This window comes from Eretmochelys imbricata, chromosome 19 (genome assembly GCF_965152235.1).
Source record: "Eretmochelys imbricata isolate rEreImb1 chromosome 19, rEreImb1.hap1, whole genome shotgun sequence".
In the NCBI taxonomy this organism is placed as follows: Eukaryota; Metazoa; Chordata; order Testudines; family Cheloniidae; genus Eretmochelys; species Eretmochelys imbricata.
This window is the reverse complement of record NC_135590.1, coordinates 6,746,075-6,769,274: the sequence shown is the minus strand read 5'-3', so window position 1 is coordinate 6,769,274 and position 23,200 is coordinate 6,746,075. Positions and strand designations below refer to the sequence as shown.

The following is a 23,200-nucleotide window of genomic DNA, read 5'->3' as shown; positions in this document are numbered from 1 at the left end:
CTCTCTGTTTCCCTGGATAAATCTCTTACCCACCCATCACTGTCCAATCGCATCTCCCCTTCACTAATATCCGGAATCACTGAATCTATAAACAAGTCAGAAAACAATTACTGGTTGCTATGTGTCCAGATGACAAATGCACATGACCCCATTGCTTTGTGCAGGAAGTGAGACTGAGCTGACTTTCTTCATGGAACAGTTACTTCTTGCACTAGGAAGGTTTTGATGCTAAATATCTTTTTTTAGCTCTGCTACCCCTAGTAAGCTGACCCAGGCTCTGAGCCTAAGTGGTGTGGGGTTTTTATTGCAGTGTAGACATGCCCTGAATGTTTCCCCCCTCGAAAGGAGGAGATGTCATGAGTAGAGACCATTTTACTGTAACAAACCCAGTCTGTACTTTGTAACCACTCCAAGCGTTGTGCCACGAGGTTGGGTCCGTGTCCACTCCATGTGTCCTCTGATCCCCGTGCGCCTGGCACGTTCGGCTCAGAGCCTGGCCTGCTGTCCAGATTTGTATGTGGCATCAACAGGGCCTGTGTGACCAGCACAAAGCCCCACTCCCTAAGAGGCAGCGTCTCTCCTTGCTGCCTCTGGAGCAGCCTGAGTGGTAGATGGGAGAGGTGGCTGAGCCTGAGCCATCAGCTGTTCTGTTGCGGCCACTGATGTTCTGGTTCATCCTTCATTTGCGGTCCCTGCGATTGTCAGTGGGTACGCAGCGTCTGGTTGTGAGTGGCACAGTGCACACCCTGCGCTCTCCTCTGGGGCATCTTCACAGCTTGTCACTAGTCGCTGGATTTCTGCCCAGGCCTCGTCTAAGTATTGAGAGGATCGGATCCACCGGAGGAACAAACCTGCCAGACACGTTCCGTTTGCGTTACTATGTGCAGCCCCCAGCTCCTACCCTCAGCCCTGCAGGAAGACGCTGGAACTGCAGCAGCTGTCCCCAGCCTGTGCTCGATGCTCTTCCCTGCAGCGACTGAGGGGAGCAGGCAAGGTTTCTGCTGATCGAATGCAGGGTTCTTGCAGTGTGGTTTTAGGTTGGAGACCCCTGTATTTTAAGAGTAGCTAGCTAAAGGCCAAAGCCTGAGCAGCACTTACCCTGCCAGAGCTGCAGGCTCTGAGGCTCCACGGACGGCCAGATGACCAGGGCGTTGTATGTGTACAGGGGATTCAGGTGTTTCTTCCGCTCACTGGGTTGGTTCAGCCAGGCCCAGAGGGAGTGAGTTTTCTCCTTCACTTTACACAAGCGCCTGCATGAGCATCCAGCAGCATTTTAGTCCTTTCCCTGGGGTTCTGCAGTGTACTGGCAGCCTACAGGGATGACCTCTCCCGGAGCTAGGGCCGTGCTCTGGCCATGGGCCTGGGTTGATGCTCCTGCTCCTTGGCGAAGCAGAAGCTGCCAGGGCATTGTGAATTTAGCTCTAAAGCCCTTTTGTGGGAGTAGCAGAAACCCAGCGCTGGGGCTGAGCTGTAGACTGGGTGAGGAGCCACCTCGGCTGGTGCTGGGCTTTGCTCCAGCTGGGGCCACATGTGGCTGTCCAGCCAGCGGTGGAAGCAAGGAGGGAATATGCTCATACCATCCCTTCACGGGTACAGAGACACCAAAGCACGCATGGGGGAGGGGGATGGGCTGTCAGTGGGAATTTGGTTTGGGTGTGCTTGGCCCCAGCCAACTCAGGTAAGGTGGGAGCTGCTCCATCTCTGGGGGCTGCAGCAGGCGCTGGGCCTGCTCTGGATCTCTGCAGATCATGCCACTCCTAGTCAACCACCTAATGCGGGGCTGAGGTGCCTAGCTGCTGGCAGCAAGGTGTGGAAGTTTTGGCCTATCCCCTTGCATAATGGTTCTCCACCTTTCCAGAATACGGTGCCCCTTTCAGGAGTCTGATCTGTCTTGGGTAGCGCATGGTTCAGCTCACTGAAAAATTCCTTCCTTGCCAAATCTGACACCAAAATACAGAAGTACTAGCACCCTATTCCTGACTCTCATTTTTACCATTTCATTATAAAAGAAATCAACGGGAATATAAATATTGTACTTGTGCCTGTTTTCCACTTGTGAGCCTTGGCTAAAGCCTGAGCTCTACTGCCTGGGGCTGAGGCATGTAGCTTAGCTTTGTGGGGCTCCCTGGGGCCTGAGGTTCTGGCCAGTTGCCCTCAAGGCCACCCACTGCTGGCCCTGCACTTGATCCCCCTAAACTTGTCCCATGACCCCCCTGGAAGTTGTACTCCCCCAACTGAGAAACACTGATCTAGATGAGCAGAGTACCCCCTAGAAGACCTTTGTCTACCCACAGGGGTATGCGTACCCCTGGCTGAGAACCACTGCCCTAAGAGGTGTGTCGTCTCCTAAGGCCGGTCTGAGCAGAACATGCAAGGAAGTGATAAGTGCTCGCTCAAGAGAAAGGCACACACCATTTGCTTCACGCTCGTGCCTTGCAAAGCCGGACAAATGATCCTTCTGCCAGCTCATCTCAGCCCTGGCACATGCAGGACAACTTAGCAGTAATTGGTGAGGTGAAAGAGGGCAGGGGGGATAATCTTCCCCCACCTTACCCAGTGAAAACACTAATGCACCAATGTGAGATCACTTATCAGTTGGGTGGGGGCTGCCCCCATGAGCCCCAGGGGATTGTAAACTAGGTTTTGGGGGGGCGGGGGTGCAGGCACAGTGCTGCTAGCTTATCTCCCAGGCCCAGATCCTTTGATCAGTACTGTCCCTGCTCTCCGGATAGCCGTCCCTTCACTGATCTCTGGGCACTCACCTTTCCTTCTCGCTGTTGCACAGAAAGGTCCCATAGCAAGATGCGTACGTGTGTTCAAACAGCACCAGCAGCAGGTGCTCGCTAAACTGCAGGGAGAAGGGGAACTGGCGCCCCAGCTGCCAGACACAGTCGAGGAAGAGGAGGAAGATGGGAGCCTCCTGCTTGAGTCGGACATGGGAGTAGGCGGAGTGGGCGTAGCGGAAGTGAAACGGGTGTCCTGCCTGCAAAGCCAAGGGCCGAAGGAATCCATCAGTGACAGGGCAGGGGAGGCAGAAATGAGTGGGCACAAGCCCCGGGGGGGTGACCTACACAAAGGAGCTGCCTGTTCCCTGAACAATGGGGCCCTTGGGTGAGGACCAGGGATGAGGAGGAGCTGGTGTGGGTCTGGTGTAATGAGCCAGAGCATCATTCCTTCACCCCAACTGCAAGCCGGTGTTGCTATGAGATTTGGGCTGGCTGCTCTACCCTCTATTGTGGGCTAGAGCTGCTATGGCCAGGCTGCTTTGGGTTGGTAGCCCCCTTCCACGAAGTGCTCCTTGGCCCAGGGGTGGGTTCGTGAGGGAGTTACCTCTATCCACTCCCGCTCCAGCAGCCCCTGGAAGCCAGCCAGCGTCCTGCAGTCAGGGTCAAGGATCACCTGGGCCAGAGCCGTCACCAGCAGGGTGGTATCTGTCCCCTCGGCTCCGTGCACCAGGACGCAGGTCTCTTCCCTGAAGGCAAACACAGCGCGGCAGTCACCAGAAGGAAAGTGCCCTGGTCCCCTGCAGGCCAGTGAGTGGTGGGGTCCCAACTTGCTATCAGTGAGAGAGTGACAGGGCACCAGGGCTGAAGAGAGCCTGCTGGGGCTGCCTGAGGGAGGAGAGGACCGGACCGGTGTTTGAATCACAGCTCGGATGCCTCAGGCTGTCGCTGTGCGCGGATCAAGGCTACCAGGATGCTGACAGCTGTGGTTATTCTGCAGTCAGCTGGGGAGCTTTAACTAACGCTCAGTACCTTCCATCATTAATCCTCCTGCACATTTTTTTAAACACAGATGGGGAAACAGGCCCAGAAGGCGGATGTGACTGGGCTGAGGCATAGGGAGTCAGGGGCAACACTGGGAACAAGACTGGGTGTCCCTTGGTCCCAGTTGGGCTCCAGGGGCTAGGCCGGGTACCTCCCAGGAACCCCAGCTCACATGCAGCCTGTTCATCTGCTTTACAAAGACCTTTTCCGGGGGGAAAGAACTGGCAACAGTCTGCAGGGGCAGCGGGTGATACAACGCAACGCACTGTCCCAAAAGCAGCTGAGTGCCCGCCCCTTCCACCCCCTCCTCTCACCTCTCCATGCACTGGGCGGCCAGGCAGGCAGTGCTCAGGGCCCCCTTGACGTGGGCCAGCCATTTGGAGCTCTCCAGCTTGCTCAGCCAGCGGTCCATGCTGAGGGAAGTGTCGTTGCAGGCATCTACCAGCTTAATGAAACTCTCCTGGAGCGGGCGGCCCCTGAGAGGAGGAGGAGGAAGCCGTCAGGAGGGGGGTGTGTGTGTGTGATGGTTTCTAGGCTCCTTCAATAAGTCTGCAACATCTGAGAAGGAGGGGAGGTTGGAGCCTCTGTCCCAATGTTCCTGGGGTTGGTGGGGCATTGCAGAACTTGCATAGCTGGGTCAGTAACCACCAGTGTAATGAGTGGGCCAGGCCTTGGCATAGCACGGCCTCAAATACTACGGTGCCAATGGAGACAAAAGGGCAGGGGGGTTAATGTCTAATGTCAATGTAGGACGCTCCCTGTAAGAGCCCGGCCACAGATCCCCATGCACTGCAGATGAAGCCACCAGCCTCCATGCCGGGGGCTTAGTGAGACGGCAGGCAGGAGAGCTGCTGCCCTTACCTCTCCAGTGGCCTGTGCAGCCTCTTCCAGCGGGGATAGGAGGATGTGGGCTCCGTGCCGCCCCCCATCATCCGGGCCTGCTTGGCTGCCTGAGCTGAGCGGGTATCGATTATGAAGCCGCGCCCCCCTCCATCCAGGGCAGCACTGAGCAGCACCTCGTCCTCTTGGCAGCGCTTCCTGTTGGGCCCTATCAGCGGCTGGCTGCTACGGAGCATCACCTGCAGGACAGAGGAGTGAGGACGTCTTTCCTCCCCTTGTGCACCGTTGCCAGCAGGCCTTCAGCTAAGCAGGCTTTGGCTTGTTTGGTACTTGGCTCGGAGACCTCGGAGGGCAAACCCAGCTGCTGTCAGAATCCTAGCTCAGTTCCAGCTTGGATTCAATGGGTCTCTTCTGGCTCTTTCATTTCCCCTTGCAGTTTGCTGGAGACCGTGTTCTTTGTTACTTCCTGTACTGAACAGCTGGGCGGTGTTGCTGTGAACTGTTCAACAGCTGCAGTGCCTCGCCCCAGAAGTGGCTCAATTTGTTGGTGACGTGCTTTGGGATCCTCAGAGAGGTCACGTCTGATTATAGTGCTATCGGTGGCAGATAGACAGGGGAAGCGCTGATCTGCAGAAGCTTTCCCACTCTCATTATTCACCCTCTGAGAGGAAGAGCTGGGAGGGGAGCAAGAAATTAAAAGGGAAACAGACTCACCGTCCCATTCTTCTTGTGATAGTAGCTGAGGACAGGGAATCGTCCCCCCTGGCGGAACCGGGCGGCCTTCTTCAAGACATTATCGTCCACTGTGGCTGGTACAATTACAGCCGGTGGGTAACTGGAGCAGATGGTGAAATCCCCGTTAGCACAGCTCAGCCTCCAAGCACCTGTCTGGGAAGTACAGAAGTGTCAGGCTCTGATTCCTACAGCTTTCACCCCACGGGGACAGGGTGGGGTTGGGGGCTTCTATCCCAGATGGATATTCGACTCTACCCTGGAGGGCCCACCTCTACAGCAGATATCTCCAAGGCCCAGCTAGTCCTTGGCCTCTCTGCTAAGACTGTCAGCGAGGGGACCAGTTGTGGAGGGTGGGTTCTGTGATGTGGACCTCTGTCCCATTTGGGGCTGGAGTGACACCCACCAATTCATCTCCCGTAGGCAGGGGTGAAAGTAACTGAAATGACTTACTGGTACGCAGGGCAGCTGGGGTCCTGGGCAAGGTGGGGGGCGGCTCTGGGCCCTTGGAAGGGGTGGGGCCTTGGGCCAAAATCCCCCAACCAACCCTTCAGTGCTGCCCGCCGTGCACTGCCCAGGGCTCCGGCCGCTGGCAGGGTAGGCAACAGCAGCCAGAGCCACTGGCCCTTTAAATCACTGCTGGAGCCCTTCCCCCCCGCATCAGCGGCCCAGACTGTACAGTCGGCACTTTTTTACCGGTACGCCGTACTGGACCGTACTGGCTTACTTTCACCTCTGCCCGTAGGTCACCATAGCATGAGCCGATAACTTTCAGTTCCTACAGATCCAGGCTGCTTTGGCCTAGCAACCTGGAGGGAAAGATGCCATGTCACATCTCCACTTCCCAGCCCATCCTCCGTGTTCAGATACTTTATGTGCCATCTGCATCCTGACCAAAGCCCTTTCCTGCTAAGAACCTCTCCCTTTACCAATGTTCCTGCCATTACCCACCCCTTGAGCCATCACATCCACATGGATCTGACACGTTCTCTGCCCTGCGTGTGGGGTGATGCCCCATGCGTGAAATGATCCACTCCCTCCTTGCCCTGTGTGTTGTGTATGGAGTGGCTCAATCCCCCATCCCATCTTGAAGGACATTTCTGGAGTGATCTCTTCCCCCCACCATTGATCTCTCATCGAAAAGGTTTCTGCCCCTCCATACCCACCTCTGAGGCAATTTGTTCGTAGTAATATTGGAGGGGGTAAAGCTGCCATCCATCCTTAAGCTTCATGCTTTGGGGTCTGTAGAAGAATGGGTACATCATCATCACTGAATCCACAGAAGAGAGGGCCTGAAAGAAAGAACAAGGATGACCCCACACATGGAATTGGTCTCTATTCATAGTATATGGACCAGCATCCACAGAATACTGACTACGTGCTAGGGAAGGGCTAGAGCAGCCCACAAGAGGCATCCTGCATCCAGAATGCAGCTAATGCAAAGACAGCAGCTATTAGAGGGGATAACACCACCCGCACCGGGCCTCAGGGCTTCTTTGCACCCAAATCCAATCTTAAGTCTTAATGGCAGGCAAAATAAGTAGCTGAGAGGGGCTGTGAGCCAGCCACAGAGATAGTGCAGGCCACAGATGTCTTCATCTTTCATACATAGATTCTAAGGCCCAAAGGGACCATTGTGATAATCTAGTCTAACACAGACCAGAGAACTCCCCACTCCAAATTCCTAGAGCTTTTAGAAAAACATACAGTCTTGATTTTAAAATGGTCAGTTGAGGAATTGACCACAACCTTGGGTAAATTACCCCAAGCTCCATTACCCCCACTTATTTCCAGTCTGTTTGTCTAGCTTCAATTTCCAGCCATTGGATACTGTTAGACTGTTCTCTGCTACACTGAAGAGCCTATGCTTAATTATGTGTAGATCTTTATAGACAGTGATCAAGTCACCCCTTAACCTTTGCTTTGTTAAGTTAAATAGATTGAGCTCCTACCACTGTAAGGCAGGTTTCTAATTCTTTTATCATTCTTGTGGCCCTTCTCTGAACCCCCTCAAATTTATCAATATCCTTCTTGAAGTGTGGGCATCAGAACTGGACACAATATTCCAGCAGCGGCTGTAACGGTGCCAAACATAGAGGTAAAATAACTTCTCTGCTCCTACTTGAGATTCCCCTGTTTATGGCTCCCAGGATCGCATTAGCTGTTTTGGCCAGAGTGTCATCCTGGGAGCTCATGTTCAGCTGATTATCCACCACAGCCCCCACACCGACTTGCTGACGATTCCCCATTTACAATTACATTTGAGGCCTATTAGTTAGCCAAGTTTTATTCCATTTAATGTGCCATGTAAATTTTACATCGTTCCAGTATTTTAATCAAAATGTCTTTGTGGTACCAAGCCAAACGCGTTAGAGAAGTCTAAATATAGTATGTCAATCCTATTATCTTTATCAGCCAAACTGGCAATCTCATTAAAAAAAAAAAAAATCAAGTTTGTTTGAAAGGATTTATTTTCCATAAACCCATGTTAATTTGCATTAATTACATTACGATATAATTAATTCTTGGTAATTCTTTATTAATCGACTCCCCATATCAGCTGCTCTATTATCTTGCTAAGGATCCATGTCAGGCTGACAGGCCTATAATTACCCAGGTCATCCCATTTACTCTTCTTAAAAACTGGCATTACTTTAGCTTTCTTCCAGTTTTCTGGAACTTCCCCAATGCCCCAAGACTTATTGAAAATCAACATTAATGGTCCAATGAACTCCTCAGTCTGCTCTTTTAAAACTCTTGGTTGCAAGTTATCTAGACACGCTGATTTTAAAATATCTTTTAGTAGCTTCTGTTTAATATCCTCCTGCGATACTAGTGGAATGGAAAGAGTGTTAGCATCACCATTTGATGAGACTATTTTCCCCTCGAATACAGAACAGAAATATTTATTTAACGCTTCTATCTTTTCGGCATTCTGATTGATAATTCTACCATTTCCATTTAATAACGAACCAGTACCATTGTCAGGATGCTTTTTGTTCCTAATATATTAAAAAACCTCCTCCTTATTGTCTTTAACCGTGCTGGCCATAGATTTCTCCTTATGTCCCTTTGATTCCCCTTATCACTTTTCTACAATTCCTAACTTCTGATTTATATTCATTACTATCAACTTTCTCTTTCTTCCATATGGAAGTGCATCCCCTGGAAACTACAGGTTCCAGCATGCAATGCAGTCAGACCACCTGAGTCAAAATGGCACATTGCATGCTGGGAACTGTACTCTCTTTGGGCCAAGATGAGGCCCATTAAAGATGGGGGTGTCTTGACCCCGCCTCCATTCAGGTCAATGGCAAAACTTCCACTGAGCTGGCTGCGAGCAGGACTGGGGTTGCAAGCCAAGGCCTTTGAGATCCTGGTCAAGTTTTCAGTGTAGCCCTCAGCTGGGCTACAGTAGGGTGCCCCAGGTCATCACCATGTGCTAGTGAGATGGACCCAGCAGGTGAGTCTGAAAGCCCCCAAGGAGATCTGAATTAGGGTTACCATATTTGAACATTCAAAAAAGAGGACACTCCACATTGGGGTGGTGTCGGCCCCGCCCACAGTCCACCCATGCTCCGCCCCCACTCTGCCCCAGGCCCCGCCCGCACGGCCCCGCCACCGCACCCCTCCTTACCCCCTGGCCCGCTACTGACTCGCCGCTTGCCTCCTCACCCCTGCCTGCCCACCTGCCGCTGGCTCGCTTGCCACTCGCCTCTTCAACCCCTCCCGCCTGCCGCTGGCTTGCCGCCCGCCTCCTTGCCCTCCTCACCCCCGCCTGTCCACCCACCCGCAGCTGGCTCCCTTGCCACCCACCTCCTCACCCCGCCTACCCACCCACCCACCCACCCACTGCTGGCCCACTCGCCTCTTCAACCCCTGCTGCCCTCCTCCGGCCCGCCTCCTCGCCCGCCAGCCTCCTCACCCTCCCTCTCGCCCCCTGACCCGACCCTACCCTACCCTAGGAGCCAGAGGGACCTGCTGGATGCTTCCCGGGAGCCGCCCCAGGTAAGCACCGCTGGGACTCCTCACCTCGCTCTTAGGGTTGGGTCAGGTCAGGTTGTGGGGGGCGGAGGGCTCTCTGTTCACTGCAAGCCCCGCTTTGCAGCTCTGGCAGCTCCCATCTAGGGTTACCAAACGTCCCTATTTTCCCGGGCGTTTTTAGATATTTAAAAATTCCTCCCGGACGTGATTTAAGAACTAAAAAGCCGGGGACATGTCCAGGAAAATGGACATACAGTAACCCTATCTGAATGCAAACGAAGGCCAGAGAGAAGTCAATATTTACCCACGTTAATGATGAACTCAAAGCAAACACCACAGGGGCACTGCGCTTCCTCTTGCCAAATGTCAAACCTTCCACGCTGGGGAGAGGATCTTTCCAGGAGCTGCACTTGGCTGCCTTCCTGTCCCAGCCCAGACCCCAGCTATACTCTGGGAGGCCAAAAGGCCACTCCCTTCCCTTCACCAGAGAACGAATCTTGAACCACCAGTTGGCACTGACTGACCTCAGTGGAACTGGCGATGTTGAGACATTCCTCCATACCCGGGATCTCCAGCTGCAGCACCTTCAGGTCTTTGCACTTGAGTGTGATTGTGCCCAAGGAACTTGCAACCCTGTGGGGAGATGCCAGACAGGAGCTGGGAGTCAGACCCTGTGTCCTTGTCTCTTTGATCAACCACAATCCAAACTCCCAAGGTGAACTCCAGCTGCTGCATGTGTAAGCGTGGGTGCATGCGAGCATGGGTGCATGTAAGTAAGAGACGTGACAGAGAGAGGCAGGTGAGAACTTGGGTGTGCACGGGAACATCTGTGTGTAAGAATGTGTCAAGTGGCTTCATTGCCCAGGCTGCTGCTCAGGAAGCTCAGTCCAGCCCGAGAGGTGCACGTCTGCTGGGCAGTGGCTTGCATGGTTTGCCCTCACGGCTGCCCTGGAGGGTGGGTAAACGTGTGATCGTGGAAGCGTGGCTGGGGCTGTGCACGTGTAGGTGCAAATGTGGGAGCATGTGCTTGGGAGGGTCTGAACGGGATGACTGTGAGGAGCGTGTGTTATTCCACCTGTCCCCAGGGTGTAAAGGACGGGGGTTTCCAGTCCTTCTGGAGGAGCTCAGGCGCATTGTTGTCAAGCTGCCCCATCCCTGAATGCTACGATGGAGGCATCGTTCACTCTGACTGCCAGGCCCCACCTTCTCCCCTGTCTTTCCCCGACTCCTGACAGAAGCAGTGAGGCCAGGGTCCTCCCCACCTCTCTGGGGAGAGGATACTAAAGCATGCGTTGCAGACACAGGTCCCTGGTGCCCCAGCCCAGCGCAGCCGTCTGAGCGGGAAGCTGCTCTCTGGTTAATGCAAAGCCAGGCGTTTTAGGTGGGTTAGAGCCAATACAGGGGTAAAAGCCAAACCTGGTGTCTTGGTGGGAGCAGTTAGTCCTGGAGGTTTGGTACCAGCTTAGGTTCTGAACACTGAGTCACAGAAAAGAAGAGAGGTTATTGCACAGGGGTTGAGCTGCACCATCTGACTAGCCCCGAGGGCAGAGGAGAGAATGGAAAAAGAGGCGAAAGCCTGTTCTGTCCCCTAATCAGCTGCTCTCCCCGTGCTGGATGCAGCGCTCAACTGGGACACTCAGCAATGGCAGCTGAAGGCAGAGTTTAGTGTCTCGTCCCAGCCCCCGCTCTATGCTGGGTGCAGAGTTGGTGAGATCCACTCTGTCGTTCTCTGGGTCACCATGGCGGATGGGCACCAAGGGAGGATAAGTGAATGGTGAACAGTGTGGGTGGTGCCTGTAAACAAGAGACAGACCCCTGGTTCAACACACACACACACACACACAAACCCCAGATCTGGGGGCGTGAGCCATGTGACTCCCACCGACGCCAATGGGCCCATCCCAGCTCTGACCACCCACAGGCTCTCTCTCTCACTCAGAGGGTGAGACGGTGTCGGACACACGCCTCCCCAGTGGGACATCATGGAGGCGGCAGGAGAGACTCACCTTTTCTCAACAGCATCCACGTTCCGGATGAGAAGCCAAAGCTCCACCGTGCCCTGCTCCCCGTTGCCCCCGGGCTGGGACGACAGCAGCAGGTGATGGCTGGTGATGCACAGCGTCCCCTTGATCGGCGGGAGCCCAGAGCATGAGAGCTGCACGTTCTCCACCTTCGCTGTCTTGATCAGCTCTGCAAACTCCATGGCGATGGCAGCGGTGTCGAGCTGAACCCTGGCAAGGAGCGCGGGGCGCCTGGCACAGAGAGCCCCAAAGAATTGTCACGTGTCCTTCCTGAAGGGCTGATGGGCAACCGCGACCAGACAAAGTCCTCTGCCAGCACCTAAAATGGCCAGAAAAGGAGATGGAGACTCAGTGTGAGATGGGGGACAGGCCGTGGGAGGCGCCTCGCCGACTCTCTTTGCCATCTCCTTCCACCCCCTCCTACAGGTTCATGCTTCCCTCTTTCCACAGTACTCTCTTAGGCCAATATAGGGTCACCCCTTGCAGGCTAGTCTCCATTGCTTTATTCGATCCTTTTTAAACGACCCACATGAATCACGGCTTAGGGCACATGGAACTTTCCATCTGCAAAGCATGGGCGGAGCACTACCTAATTCAGCCCTGGATCCTGTCCTGGGAGTGGGTCAGTGTCATTAGCTCCACTTTACAGATGGAGGCACCGAGAGGCAATGTGACTTAGTCAAGGGCTCAGAGGGAGTCAGTGGCAGAACCAGGGTTAGCACTTGGGGAGGAGTTCCCAGCACCTAGGCTTGTGGTCAGGCTGCCGAACCATCCCTCTGTCTCTCCTTGCGTATATGTGTACATAGATGATGGAACAGCCATATCGGTCATCAAAGGTTATTCTTGAAATCTGATTATGTTTAGCTGCAAGTGAAAATCCATTGCAAGAAGCTATTGCTATTATTTAGGATTTGTAGTGTGGAAGCATGGAGGAGCCTCAACCAGGGATCAGGGCCGTAATGCACTAGGAGCTGTACAAATCCAGCCCTGCTCCAAAGAGCTTCCAATCCATAATTCATCCTTGGAGGCTGAGGAGTTAGCCCCCTTCCTCTATTCCCAGGCACGCTGGGCTCCAGAATAGACAGACCCCTTTCTAAAACCAGAAACCACTTCAGAGCTGCTCCGCTTGGCCAGGCTTGGTATAGGGATGCTAGACAGAACCTGCTCAAACCCCCTTTGCCCCTAAGGAATGGGGGGAGGCAGGGATGCCTGCCCCATCTTGGGGAACAGGCTTCTCTTTTGGAATAAGCAGCAGCAGGAAGCAAGTGATTAATACCCCCCAACATCTGCCCCCAGCAATGGCCACTGCCCTTACCTGTTTCTGGAATGGCAACCCTCAGGCTGCCTTCGGAGAGGTGGGTCAGCAGAGGGGGCAGGTCCTGCTCAAGGGGAACTTGAGCCCAAACCTCTAGCGCTGGGATCAGGACCGCAAAGGAATTCTTTGGCTGGAAAAGCCATGCCCCAGCGAACAGGGGAGCCCCGATGCTGGCAGCAGAGACTGCGCCACAGAGATGGGCACAGCGGCTTCTGCAGCAGGCATGCAATACCTAGCGGCAGCTGCTGCTTCTGAGAAGCTGGTGATAAGCATGTTCTGATGCAGGGGTTGTGAAACACAGCAACAGGAACTGAGCAGGCTGCCGTGTGGGTGAGGCCGAGAAGCAGAGACGGAGGATGTCGGGTTTAAGGTGGCCTGGCTCTAGTTTTTGATTTAGTTTCTCCCTGGTGGGAGGCTTGTGCAGATGAAATGAGCCCAGGCTTGGCCCTGCAGGGACCCAAGAGCTTTCCCTTTGAGTCACTGCAGGGGGCTTTTCGCAGGCTCAGGGTCGTGATGGGCGGGTAGGGGGGAAAGAATCCCACCTGGAGATGATGGGGTCCCTCCTGGGGAGGATGGGGCAGCGGAGGAAGTAAAGTTCTGGGGATACCAGGGTGACAGAGGGCCTCAATTTTTGGGGGGCGGGGGAGAGAAGGGGAACCTGCCCGTTGGAGGCACAGGGCTCCTAGCTTCAGGCACCTTGGGAGGGCTGAAGAATTGAATCTGTGGAAAGGGGACAGAGTCTCTCTTCTTCAAAGCAGGATCCCTGAGCTGGGGAGGGAGCTGGGGAAATTGAGGGCATTCCGGTCAGAGAGTGCTAGAGACAGGCCTAGAGGGAGTGGGGTGGGGGGACAGCTGGCTGATAGAAATATGCACAGTGAGTTGTGACTAGTAAACGATTCCCCTCCAGACACTGTAGACTCCTTTACCTGTCCTCAGTGCCACCGTCTCTGTTACCCAGGGCACATCCAGCTCTGCAGTCTCTGTTACCCAGAATTCCCCAGGCCCACTGCCAGCAACCAGTGCTACAATCTCTATTACTCAGAAGCCGCGAGGGCCCCTGCTCAGACCCAGCACCACGTTCCCTGTTCCCCATCTACCCCATGTTTCCTTCTCTGCCACAGGCTGGGCATTTTTTACCTGTCACCCTGTGCTGAATGGTCCTTGTTTTTCTGTATGGGGTGTGCATAGGGGTGAGAAATGCTGCATTCTGCCTCTGCACTGCAATCTCCTTAGGTTGTCCATTCTCTCCAGGGCCCCCGGGTTCCACCTTAAATGCAGCACAGCTGTGGAGAAGCAAATAGACTACTGGTTAAAGTGACCTGGCCAGAAGCCTTGAGCACGGCTGGGAGACGGGTGACCAATGAGAGTCCTCAAATGGTGGGGTTTATTAGCAGAATTGTAGGTCCAGGAGGCCCTATAGCTGGGATCCTGGGGAGAGACCCCCGCAGGGCACAGAGCAAACCCACACACCCTAGCTTGGCCTTCCCTCTGAAGGTATCACAAAGGGTGTGTGTGGCCGACTCAGCATGGCCCAAACGGTGACCCGCAGGGGAGATACTGTGAGATGCCACATGCCCATTCCGATCTCAGATGGGATATCAGCCATGTGGCTAAGGGTGCAGAACAGCATCCTGCTGTCTGCAGGGATCCTTTGCTGTTCTTCCCTGAGGTGGCAGAGGGGTTTCTCAGGGACTCTGAACAGAAACCCCCTCTGTAGTGAACTCCAGTGTTTCTTGGGGACTCTACACCAGCCCCTCCATGCCAGGCCTCTCCTTCCTCTAACCTCTCCTGCCTGATCTGCCCAGCACTGTATGATCCGCCCTTGGCGCTGTATAAGTGCCTGGGGGTGGGGCAGGAAAAACCCTGAACAGAGCTGAGCTTTTTTATTTTTCTTTTTTCTGTTTTTTCTTTTTTTTTTTTATGGCTCTGTAGCAGCCTTGAATCTCAAGTGACCTTTCAGCCTCCCTTGATCTCAGAGCTGGGTGGAGAAGCAGTTTCATTTCTGTCCTGATAATAGACTGGGAAGGGAAGGCATGTCTGTGGGATAAATTACTTTTCGCTCCTACAGTCCTTTATGTCCCCAGTGAAACTTCCTTTCAAAGAACAGGGTGTCTCCTCCCAGCTGGAGACAATAATATTTTTAAAAAAAAAAACCCACCTCCCCAGGCCTCCAGGCAATTAAAGTTCCTGCTCATTTATAATCATCATCGAGTTCCAAGGCTTTATTGTTCATTCCAGAAATAAATAGTTCTCCTGCTCACACGCACACACACAGAGCGAGCCAGCTCTGCCACAGGCAAACGCTCCTCTCTCTTGCACCTTGCAAGCACAGCCATGTCCTACAGCCACCTGAAGTTCAAGGAGCTAGGAGAAGAGGAGTCGAACTTGGACAAGGAGAACCTGGACAGCGTGAAGGCCCTGACGGCCAAGCTGAAGCTGCAGACTAGGAGGCCTTCCTACTCGGAGTGGAAGGCCCGAGTGCAGAGCCAGTCCTGGAGGAATGGGGTCAAGGAGGGAGCCATCAGCTCGCTGAAGGAAGAGCAGGGAGGAGAGGTGTTTCTGGAGGGGACTCAAGCCAAAGTGCCGTCCGGGAGCATCTGTGGGTTTGCCACCATGGATGATGCCCTGGAGTGGCTCAGGGAGGAGCTGGTGAGTACCCCCTGGTAGCTCTGTTGGGAGCACGGCCTCTGTGGGTGAAGAGCAAGGGACAGAGATGGCAAGAGATCTTAAACCATTATCCCAGGCCCCGCAGCGGTAGGGCTCCTGGGCTGTGGAGCTCGGCTTGACATCCCCAGGGCTAAAGGGAAATGGGACAGAGAACACCTGGGAAAAGGGGAGGGAGTATGAGGATGCTGCGGAGGAGGAGAGAGCCCGTGCCGTGGGCTGGGAGCTCAGTAATTCAATTTGTACCTGGCTTGGGTGTCACATCCATGGCCCGCGGGGGGGGGGGGGGGTCGATTTTAAAGGTGGCACTAGGCTGGTTTGTTCTCCATCACCCTGCTTACTTCAGCCCTCTGCACCTCGAGCAGGGCTCATTCCCCAGGTTAGTGCCCCAGGAATCCCGGCTGGTGCTTGGCATTGTCTTGTCCATGTACAAATGAGCCGTTTTGATGCCAACGTGCCCATTTCGGTGCCTACCTATCTCCCTAACTCTGGTGTTTATAGGCCTCGATTGACATTGTCTTCGAGCATTTGTGTGTGTGTGTGAGCTGTGTCTCTCTGCAGGTGCGCTGCAGGGGGACCCCCCTGCCTGGAAGGGCTGGTTGCTTTACCCTTGCAGCGGGTCGGTGCGGATACATGGCAACATGGTTCCTCCCTGAATCATTCTGGTGCGCAAAGCATCACCTCTCACAGCTGTGGCTGGCCCAGTGCATTCTGGGACTCCTGGAGCACCTGTTCCCTAGTGCCCTGTTGTAGGAGTGAGGGCATCACGGGTTTCCAAGCGTGCGGCACGGCTGTGTGGGCGGGAGTTTGGGGGGCCAGCTGACCTCGGGCAGCTGCAAGGGTCATGGCTTCCTCTCCATGCTCGGGGGAAACCGTTGTAGCCAACACCGGCTCGGCTAGACCCAAAGGAAACACCTCACTCCTGGGGTTGCAACCAAGCATTACAGTCAATGCTTGTGAAAGGTCTGGGCAGCTCGGATATGTGGGCGTGGGGGGCTGCACATGTTCTGCCAGCTCAAAGTGTTCCAGGCCCCATTTGTTGCAACGCTTCTTTGCTTAGTGTAGACACGGCCTGTGTGTGTGTGTGTGTGTGTGTGTGTCTCTCTCTGCACGTTTGTGTGTCTGCATCAGTGCAACTGTGTATTTGTATGTTTGTCCCCAGCTTGGTCCACAAGTCTGTAAGTGCTCGCACACGTCTGTCTTTCTGGTTGTCTGCACGTTTCAGTATGTTTGTGCCTCTGCGTTTGTGTGTCTGTGTCTGTACATCTGTGTGTGTCTCTATCTCTGTGGGTGTCTGTCTATGCATCTCTGTATATTTGTGTGTCCATCTGCATGTCTCTCTCTGTCCATGAGCGTCTCTGTATCTCTGTCTTTCACTCCGTACATCTGAAGAAGTGGGGTTTTTACCCACGAAAGCTTATGCTCAAATAAATCAGTTAGTCTTTAAGGTGCCACCGGACTCCTTGTTGTCTCTGTCTGTGTGTCTTTCTGTCCATCTGTTGCTGGGTGTCTGCGTGTCTCTGTGTGTTTGCGTGTCTCTGTGTGTCTGTCTCTGCAGTGTGTCTCCACCGTGTGTCTTCATGTCTCTGTCTGGGTGTCTCTGTGTGTTCGCAAGTCTCGGGGTTGCCTCTGGCAGTGTGGCTCCATGTGTCCATGTCTCTATCTCTGTCCATGATTCTCTGGGTGACCGCATGTCTTGGGGTTGTCTCTGGCGCTGTGTATCTCTGTCTGTCTGTGTGTCTCTGTGTGTCGTATGTCTCAGGGTTGTCTCTGGCGCTGTGTATCTCTGTCTGTCTGTGTGTCTCTGTGTGTTGGCATGTCTCAGGGTTGTCTCTGGCGCTGTGTATCTCTGTCTGTCTGTGTGTCTCTGTGTGTTGGCATGTCTCGGGGTTGTCTCTGCCTGTCTGTGTGTCTCTGTGTGTCGTATGTCTCAGGGTTGTCTCTGGCGCTGTGTATCTCTGTCTGTCTGTGTGTCTCTGTGTGTTGGCATGTCTCGGGGTTGTCTCTGCCTGTCTGTGTGTCTCTGTGTGTCGTATGTCTCAGGGTTGTCTCTGGCAGTGTCTCTCCATGCGTCTGTGTGTCTCTGCGTGTCTCCATAGGAATGTCTACACAGCAAACGTCAGGCTGCAGCAGCGACTCTCAGAGCCCCAGTCACACAGCTCAGGCTACCGCGCTAAAACCAGCCGTGCGGCTATTGCAGCTTGGGCTGGAGCTTGGGTTCTTCAGCCCACCCCCTCCCTAGGCTTCAAAGCCTGAGCTCCAGCCCATGTCACAACATCTACACAGCTAATTTTAGCATGGCGGCTCGATCCTTGCAAGCCTGGCGGCGTTGACCCGGACTCTGAGACTCGTTGCCGCAGGCTGCCACTTGACATACCTCATGCGTCTGTACCTCTGTCTTTGTGTCTCCGCACGTCTGTGGCTCTGTCCGTGCGGCTCTGCATTAGGGCTGCTCTCTGCCTCAGTGACAGGGGTGACCTGTGCTCCAGCTGGCCCCCTAAAGGTTCCCCTTTCCCTCCTCTGCACAGCAGGAGATGCAGGCTGTGGATCACCAGCTGGCACGGCAGCTGATGCGGCTGCGGGGGCAGATTCACCAGCTGAAGGTGGAGCAGGTGTGCCACCAGCACAAGGAGATGCTGGACAATGCCACCTTTGGCCTGGAGGGCTGTGAGGAGGACACAGACCTGCTCTGCAACATTCCTCCCAAGGCCGCCTTCTTGCTCTCCACGCCACTCAAGCACATTGGCGTCACACGCATGAACATCAACTCCCGGCGCTTCTCCCTCTGCTGAGGGCCCTGGCCTCCTGCCCAGGGCTGTTTGGGCAGGACACCTCTTCGCAGCCCATCCACATCAGGGGGAGCATTAGCAGGGACCGCTCTCCGGGCCCCAAACCTGGCCAATGGGCGTGCGCATACCTAGAAACTCAGGCTGAAGGCTCGGGTCCTGAGCTGGTGGGTCGGGTTATATACAGGCCAGCGTAGTGGTCAGCCCAGTTATGGAAACTGAGGCAAGTGGTGAGTGTACAGCGCATTCCCCCCTCCCTGATGACTGATGTTGCAGGTCTGTGGGCAAGCAGGGCTGCTGCCTCCTGTCAGATGCCACAGCCTGCTGCCCGACCCTCCCCTGCCATTCACAGCCGCCTCTGGTCAGTCCCTGCAGCGTCCTACACTGGATACAGCAGCCAGCTAGAAACCAAACCTGACCGAACTGAGGCCGGGCTAACGCGCTGCATGGAGAGGTGCAGAGACCTGCCAAGTCAATGCAGTGCTGAGCCCCGCAGGCCCAGGAGGAGCTCAGCACTGCCCCTTGAGGAACTGGAGCCTGTGACTGGTTTCAGTCCCTGCAGCAGTCATGGGGACACTTCTGGGCCTGCCTTGCAAAGACGGATAGGTGTGCTCTGTGGAACCAGTGCTGCCCACACAGAGGGAAAGCTAAGGGGCTGAGCTCCCACCCTGCCCACCAGATAAGGTTCTTATGCCCTGCAGTAGCCGCATCCCCACCCTTCAGTGCCATAGCTCTGGCCAGGGGGCAGTCCCTCCTCAGCCAGCTCTGTCCTAGCTTAGGAAGCAGTGTCTGTAACTACGTGTCTGTGCTATGCATTTACATTAACCCGCGAGTCACACCTCCCTGAGCTGAAATGCTCGAGCTGCGGGGCCAGAGGTCCACAGGCTGCGGTGGCAGGTACTTGCAGAGAGGGGGCAGGGTTTGGTGAGCAGCTGGGTGAATTCTCCCCAGCATGTGAGCCTCATGGCTCAGCTGGGCGGGGACGGGGGAGGAGAAGGTTATTGCTCTAAGGCATCTGTGATGCATATTACGCTGCTGCGTCCCATTCACTACTGCAGAAAACTCAAGAAAAAAGTTTCTGTGCAGAAATAAAAGACGGCGTCTGCAAAGGTGTCCTTGTTTCCTTCTGTCTCTCACACACAGTCAGCCTGGCTCCATCCCCAGATCAGGGTCAGGGACACACACACAGTCAGCTCCCCTCGACCTGCAGACATATATGATCTGGGACACTGACAAACGGGGCCTCCTTGCTCGGACCCACCCACCCACAGACAGAAAAACACAGGTCAGGTGGAAACACGCAATGAGGGAGAACTGTCTTGACTCTCAGCCTCTGACCGGCCGTCTCTTCCAATGCGGGCTGCTCAGTCTATCCATCCTTGACCGTGCTGGCAAGTGGTTTTGTGCCCTCGCCCGCTCCCCTTCCACGTCGCTCTTTTGGGTAGCCTTCTAACAAGCGCTGAGAACGTTGGGTTTGTCGCTCTCACTTCCGCTGTGTGTTGTTGTTTCCACTCGGTTTAACTGAGGCCTCAGATGAGGCAGGCGCCCACTGCACAGTGAACCTATGAGCAGCCCTGCCTAGCCAGGTGCCTTTCTCGTTTACGTGCGAATAGGCATGTTGGTTGTCCTCCACGTTTCACCTTCTCGCTGTCTCCTCGTGCGATCATCCCTGAAGACACTTGCAGTTTTCCCCTGGAACTTTTTACGGGCGTGCCTAGAATCTCCTCGGGGAGGGTCATTTTCAGGGGAACATTAGTTTTTACAAACATTACAGTTTTTACTTCATCTGATGAAGTGAGCTGTAGCTCATGAAAGCTTATGCTCAAATAAATTTGTTAGTCCCTAAGGTGCCACAAGTCCTCCTTTTCTTTTTGCGAATACAGACTAACACGGCTGCTACTCTGAAACCTGTCATTAGTTTTTATGATCACAATGGATAATAAATTAATTTGCACTCATCCAAGGATCTCAGAGCACTTTATAAATTCTATTCAAACCAGCTGAGATTGGTCAGTATCATTCTGCCTATTTTGGATATGGGGAAAATGAGGTATAGAGATAGGGCATGACTTGCTCTAAAGATACGCAGCAAACCAGTAACAGAGCTGGGAAGAGAATCTAGGAGCTGGTCTTCTTCTCAAACCATTAAACTACCCTCTCTTCCCAGAGCAAGGAATTGAAACCAGGAGTCCTGACTCCAAGCTCCCAGCTCAAAACATAACCGCACATTACCTCTGTTAGAACCAAGAGCTCCGAGTTGCACTAAAGGATCCCATTAAATGATCATCATACTCACAAAATTCAACAGAAATAAAGGAAGATTTCCTGGACTGAATAATTATTAGAGCCAGTTGAAATTTTTAATACAATAAGGTTGTTTTTTTTAATTAAAATATTGGGTTTTTTTTTTAAATCTTTTGCCAAAAAAATTGTCAATGTTAGCGACGTTTTTAGTTTTCTGTGAAAGCCAAGTTGTGACAGGTTTTCTCAAAATTGTTATCAGTAAATAAAAAATGTTGATCACCATTTTGCTGGCATTTTCCATAATGGTTTCCACTTTAAAAAAAGCAGGACAAGTTCTGAAAAAGTGGGTCCATTTCAAACCCTTCCAAAAACAAAACAGAAAAACATACGGAAAACTTGAAATTTTTGCAAAACTGCTGTTTCATTTTTTGACCAGCAATAAATAATAATAATGATGAATTGGTATCAGCTGTTTTTACAGCACCTTTCATTCTGAAAGCGCCAAAAGCCCTTTGTAAACCATATCCAAGAGAGGGACACTCCAACCGCCACGGAAATGCAGCCATCTTTGGGGTGGGGCCAGGACTTCAGGCAGTGGTTTGAAAAACCATAGCAACATTACACAATACTTTAGGACAGGAAGTCAAGACCTTGTCACACCTGCAGGGGAAATTAGGGCTGCAGAATGTATTTATATTGGCTGGAATCTGGCCAGAGCTCCAGGTTAGCACCTCTGCTGGGTAAGAGAGCTGAATTGAAGAGGTTTAACCATTTGCTCTTGTCCTGTCTCTTCTGAACGTCTTAGATTTCCCCCCATCGCTTTGCACTATGCTCTCCTAGAGGGGTTGTCTCCAGGGACAGAGTCCCAGCCCAGGATATCCTGAGATCCTCATGCACAGTGCAGTCAATTCCGACACGCTGCAGTTGCATTACCAGCATGAGGAATGCAAGCTGCCAGAGCTTGCACTGTGATGAGGCTGGAGATGGCTCATTAGTGCTGTTACAAGTGTAGTTGGAAATGGCTCTGTGCTGCGCTCGGGCTAACTGCCCTGCACCCAGGCAACAACCCCCTCTTCAGACTCCTCTGCCACAGATTCAGCTTCCTGTCTTCCCCTCCCCCTGCCCAGCACAGCCTGTTCATACCTGTGGCTTCACATTTGATGTAACAAGCCAAGACAATAGCTTTGCGGTTCCTCTGCTGTCTTCAGCAACTGAACGTGCAGGTCTGGTGGAGAGGGGCTGAAAGTGAAGCTTCACGACTTCGCTCCCCTTTGTCTGGATGGGAGAGAAAGAGTCAAAGCCCTGGTTTTCTTCCAGAGACTCTCTCACTCTAGCTTAGTTAATGGCCTTGCTGGATGCTGGGGCTTTCGTCGCTGTGTCTTGCGGCAAGGCAGTGTGGTCCAGTGGCTGGGGCACTGGACTGTGGCTTTGCCGAGCCGTGTTCGTGTCATGCCTGGGACCCTGTGCAGGTCACTTTCCCCTCTGTTTCCACCCTCAGCTCTTTGTCTATTTAGCGTGTAAGTGCTTCAGGGCAGGGACTGTCTCTTGCTAGGTGTATGTACAGCACCAAGCACAGTGGGGCCATTGGCGTTACTGTGAAAAAAGGGATCATTTGTGAGGAATAGTCACTGGGCTGAAATAAGAGGAACCAAAGGCTTCACCTAAGGTTTAACGCCACCAGCTTAGCAAGTGTTAAAGGCTGCCCAGCCTTAGCTACTCTGGCCTTTCAGAAGGCATTAGCAAACACAACACTCCTTTAAATAGACAAACCCTTTCAGCTCTCTCTCTCCCTGGGCTAGTATCCAGGGCTTAAATTCACCTGGAGTATTTCCCAGAGCCCTCAGGGCTTCAGCCCCGCGTGAGGTGCCAGGGCTCAGGTCAGATACGATGGGGACGGGGACCATGTAGAACCCAGGGGCAGCGAGTTGTATGGGCCCATGGTGCCCAGGCTCCAGCAAATTCAGGGCCCAGAGGGTCCAGCTCCACCAATGTTCAGGGCTGGGTCTCTCCCACGGCCCTGCCTGCCGCCCCCGTGCGCCCCCTCCGCCAAGCATCCCTGCCTGCCCTGGGCCATGGGTGGCTGCCCCTTGCAGCTCCACGCTGCGCTCCCTCACCGGCCGCTGCCAGCTACAAGGGATCGGTGCCAGGGGCAGGCTGAAGCAGCTGCTGCGCCTACAGAGGGAGGAGGCTTATGGCAAGCCCCCCCCCCCCCGGCAGACGACTCCAAGTTGATTGCAAGGGGGGGCTGGGGGGCCTATCCTGGCTGGACCTCCTGAGCAGCAGCCTGGGGGGGCTTGGGTGAGTGTCATGCCCTTCCCTGGAGCTCGCTGCTGCTGGTGGGGAGAGGGATGGGGGAAGTCTTCCTCTGTGGCCCCCAACCCCGGAGCAGCCTGCTTGCTGCACCCCAAACTCATCATCCTTGGCCCAGCCCCATGCCCCACACCCCCTCCCACACCCCAACCCTCGGTCCCAGCCAGAGCCTGCACCCAGCACCCAAACCCCCTCCCACACCCAGCACCCCAAACTGCCTTCCATACCCCCTCCTGCACTGCAAACCCCTGTCCAGCCCAGAGCCCGCACTCAGCACCCAAACTCCGTCCCAGAGCCTGCACCTCTCCCGCACCCAAACTTCCTCCCAGAACCTGCACCCCAAACCCCCTCCCGCACCCAAGCTCCCTCCCAGAGCCCGCAACCTGCACCCCCTCCTGCACCACAAACCCCTGCCCCAGCCCAGAGCCTGCACCCAGCACCCAAACTCCGTCCCAGAGCCTGCACCTCTCCCGCACCCAAGCCCCCTCCCAGCACCTGCACCCAGAACCCAAACCCCCTCCCATAGCCCGCACCCAG

The 23,200-nt window shown here is 54.2% G+C and overlaps 2 protein-coding genes across 4 annotated transcripts; one reads left to right on the top strand and one right to left on the bottom strand.

Moving 5' to 3' along the window:
* Positions 1–68: 68 nt before the first annotated feature.
* LOC144277227 (myotubularin-related protein 9-like) lies at positions 69–13,885 on the bottom strand. Of its 3 annotated transcripts, none has more exons than XM_077837896.1 (11): positions 13,797–13,885; positions 11,330–11,663; positions 9,848–9,956; positions 6,506–6,631; positions 5,322–5,495; positions 4,629–4,846; positions 4,082–4,243; positions 3,331–3,472; positions 2,763–2,983; positions 1,099–1,250; positions 69–851 (listed from the first exon to the last, which is right to left on the bottom strand). In XM_077837896.1, exons 2-11 carry the CDS (start codon positions 11,524–11,526, stop codon positions 673–675), a joined length of 1,680 nt encoding a protein of 559 aa, XP_077694022.1. In that variant the 5' UTR covers positions 11,527–11,663; positions 13,797–13,885; the 3' UTR covers positions 69–672. The 3 variants fall into 3 exon arrangements, 2 of the variants coding, with proteins under 2 accessions (XP_077694022.1, XP_077694021.1); XM_077837895.1 differs by lacking the exon at positions 13,797–13,885 and adding an exon at positions 12,660–12,879; XR_013348422.1 differs by lacking the exon at positions 13,797–13,885 and adding an exon at positions 12,660–12,879 and having other exon boundaries at positions 720–851; positions 1,099–1,236.
* A 1,108-nt stretch (positions 13,886–14,993) lies between these two features.
* FAM167B (family with sequence similarity 167 member B) lies at positions 14,994–18,115 on the top strand. Its single transcript, XM_077838076.1, has 2 exons — positions 14,994–15,308; positions 17,852–18,115. Exons 1-2 carry the CDS (start codon positions 14,994–14,996, stop codon positions 18,113–18,115), a joined length of 579 nt encoding a protein of 192 aa, XP_077694202.1.
* Positions 18,116–23,200: the final 5,085 nt, after the last annotated feature.

Coding starts and splice junctions, on each gene's coding strand:
- FAM167B (XM_077838076.1), top strand. CDS start 14,994: ATGTCCTACAGCCACCTGAAGTTCAAGGAGCTAGGAGAAGAGGAGTCG. Junction 15,309..17,851: donor AGTGGCTCAGGGAGGAGCTG/GTGAGTACCCCC, acceptor TCCTCTGCACAG/CAGGAGATGCAGGCTGTGGA.
- LOC144277227 (XM_077837896.1), bottom strand. CDS start 11,526: ATGGAGTTTGCAGAGCTGATCAAGACAGCGAAGGTGGAGAACGTGCAG. Junction 3,473..4,081: donor GCCGCCCAGTGCATGGAGAG/GTGAGAGGAGGG, acceptor GTTTGCCTTCAG/GGAAGAGACCTGCGTCCTGG. Junction 852..1,098: donor GAGCCTGCAGCTCTGGCAGG/GTAAGTGCTGCT, acceptor CGTGTCTGGCAG/GTTTGTTCCTCCGGTGGATC.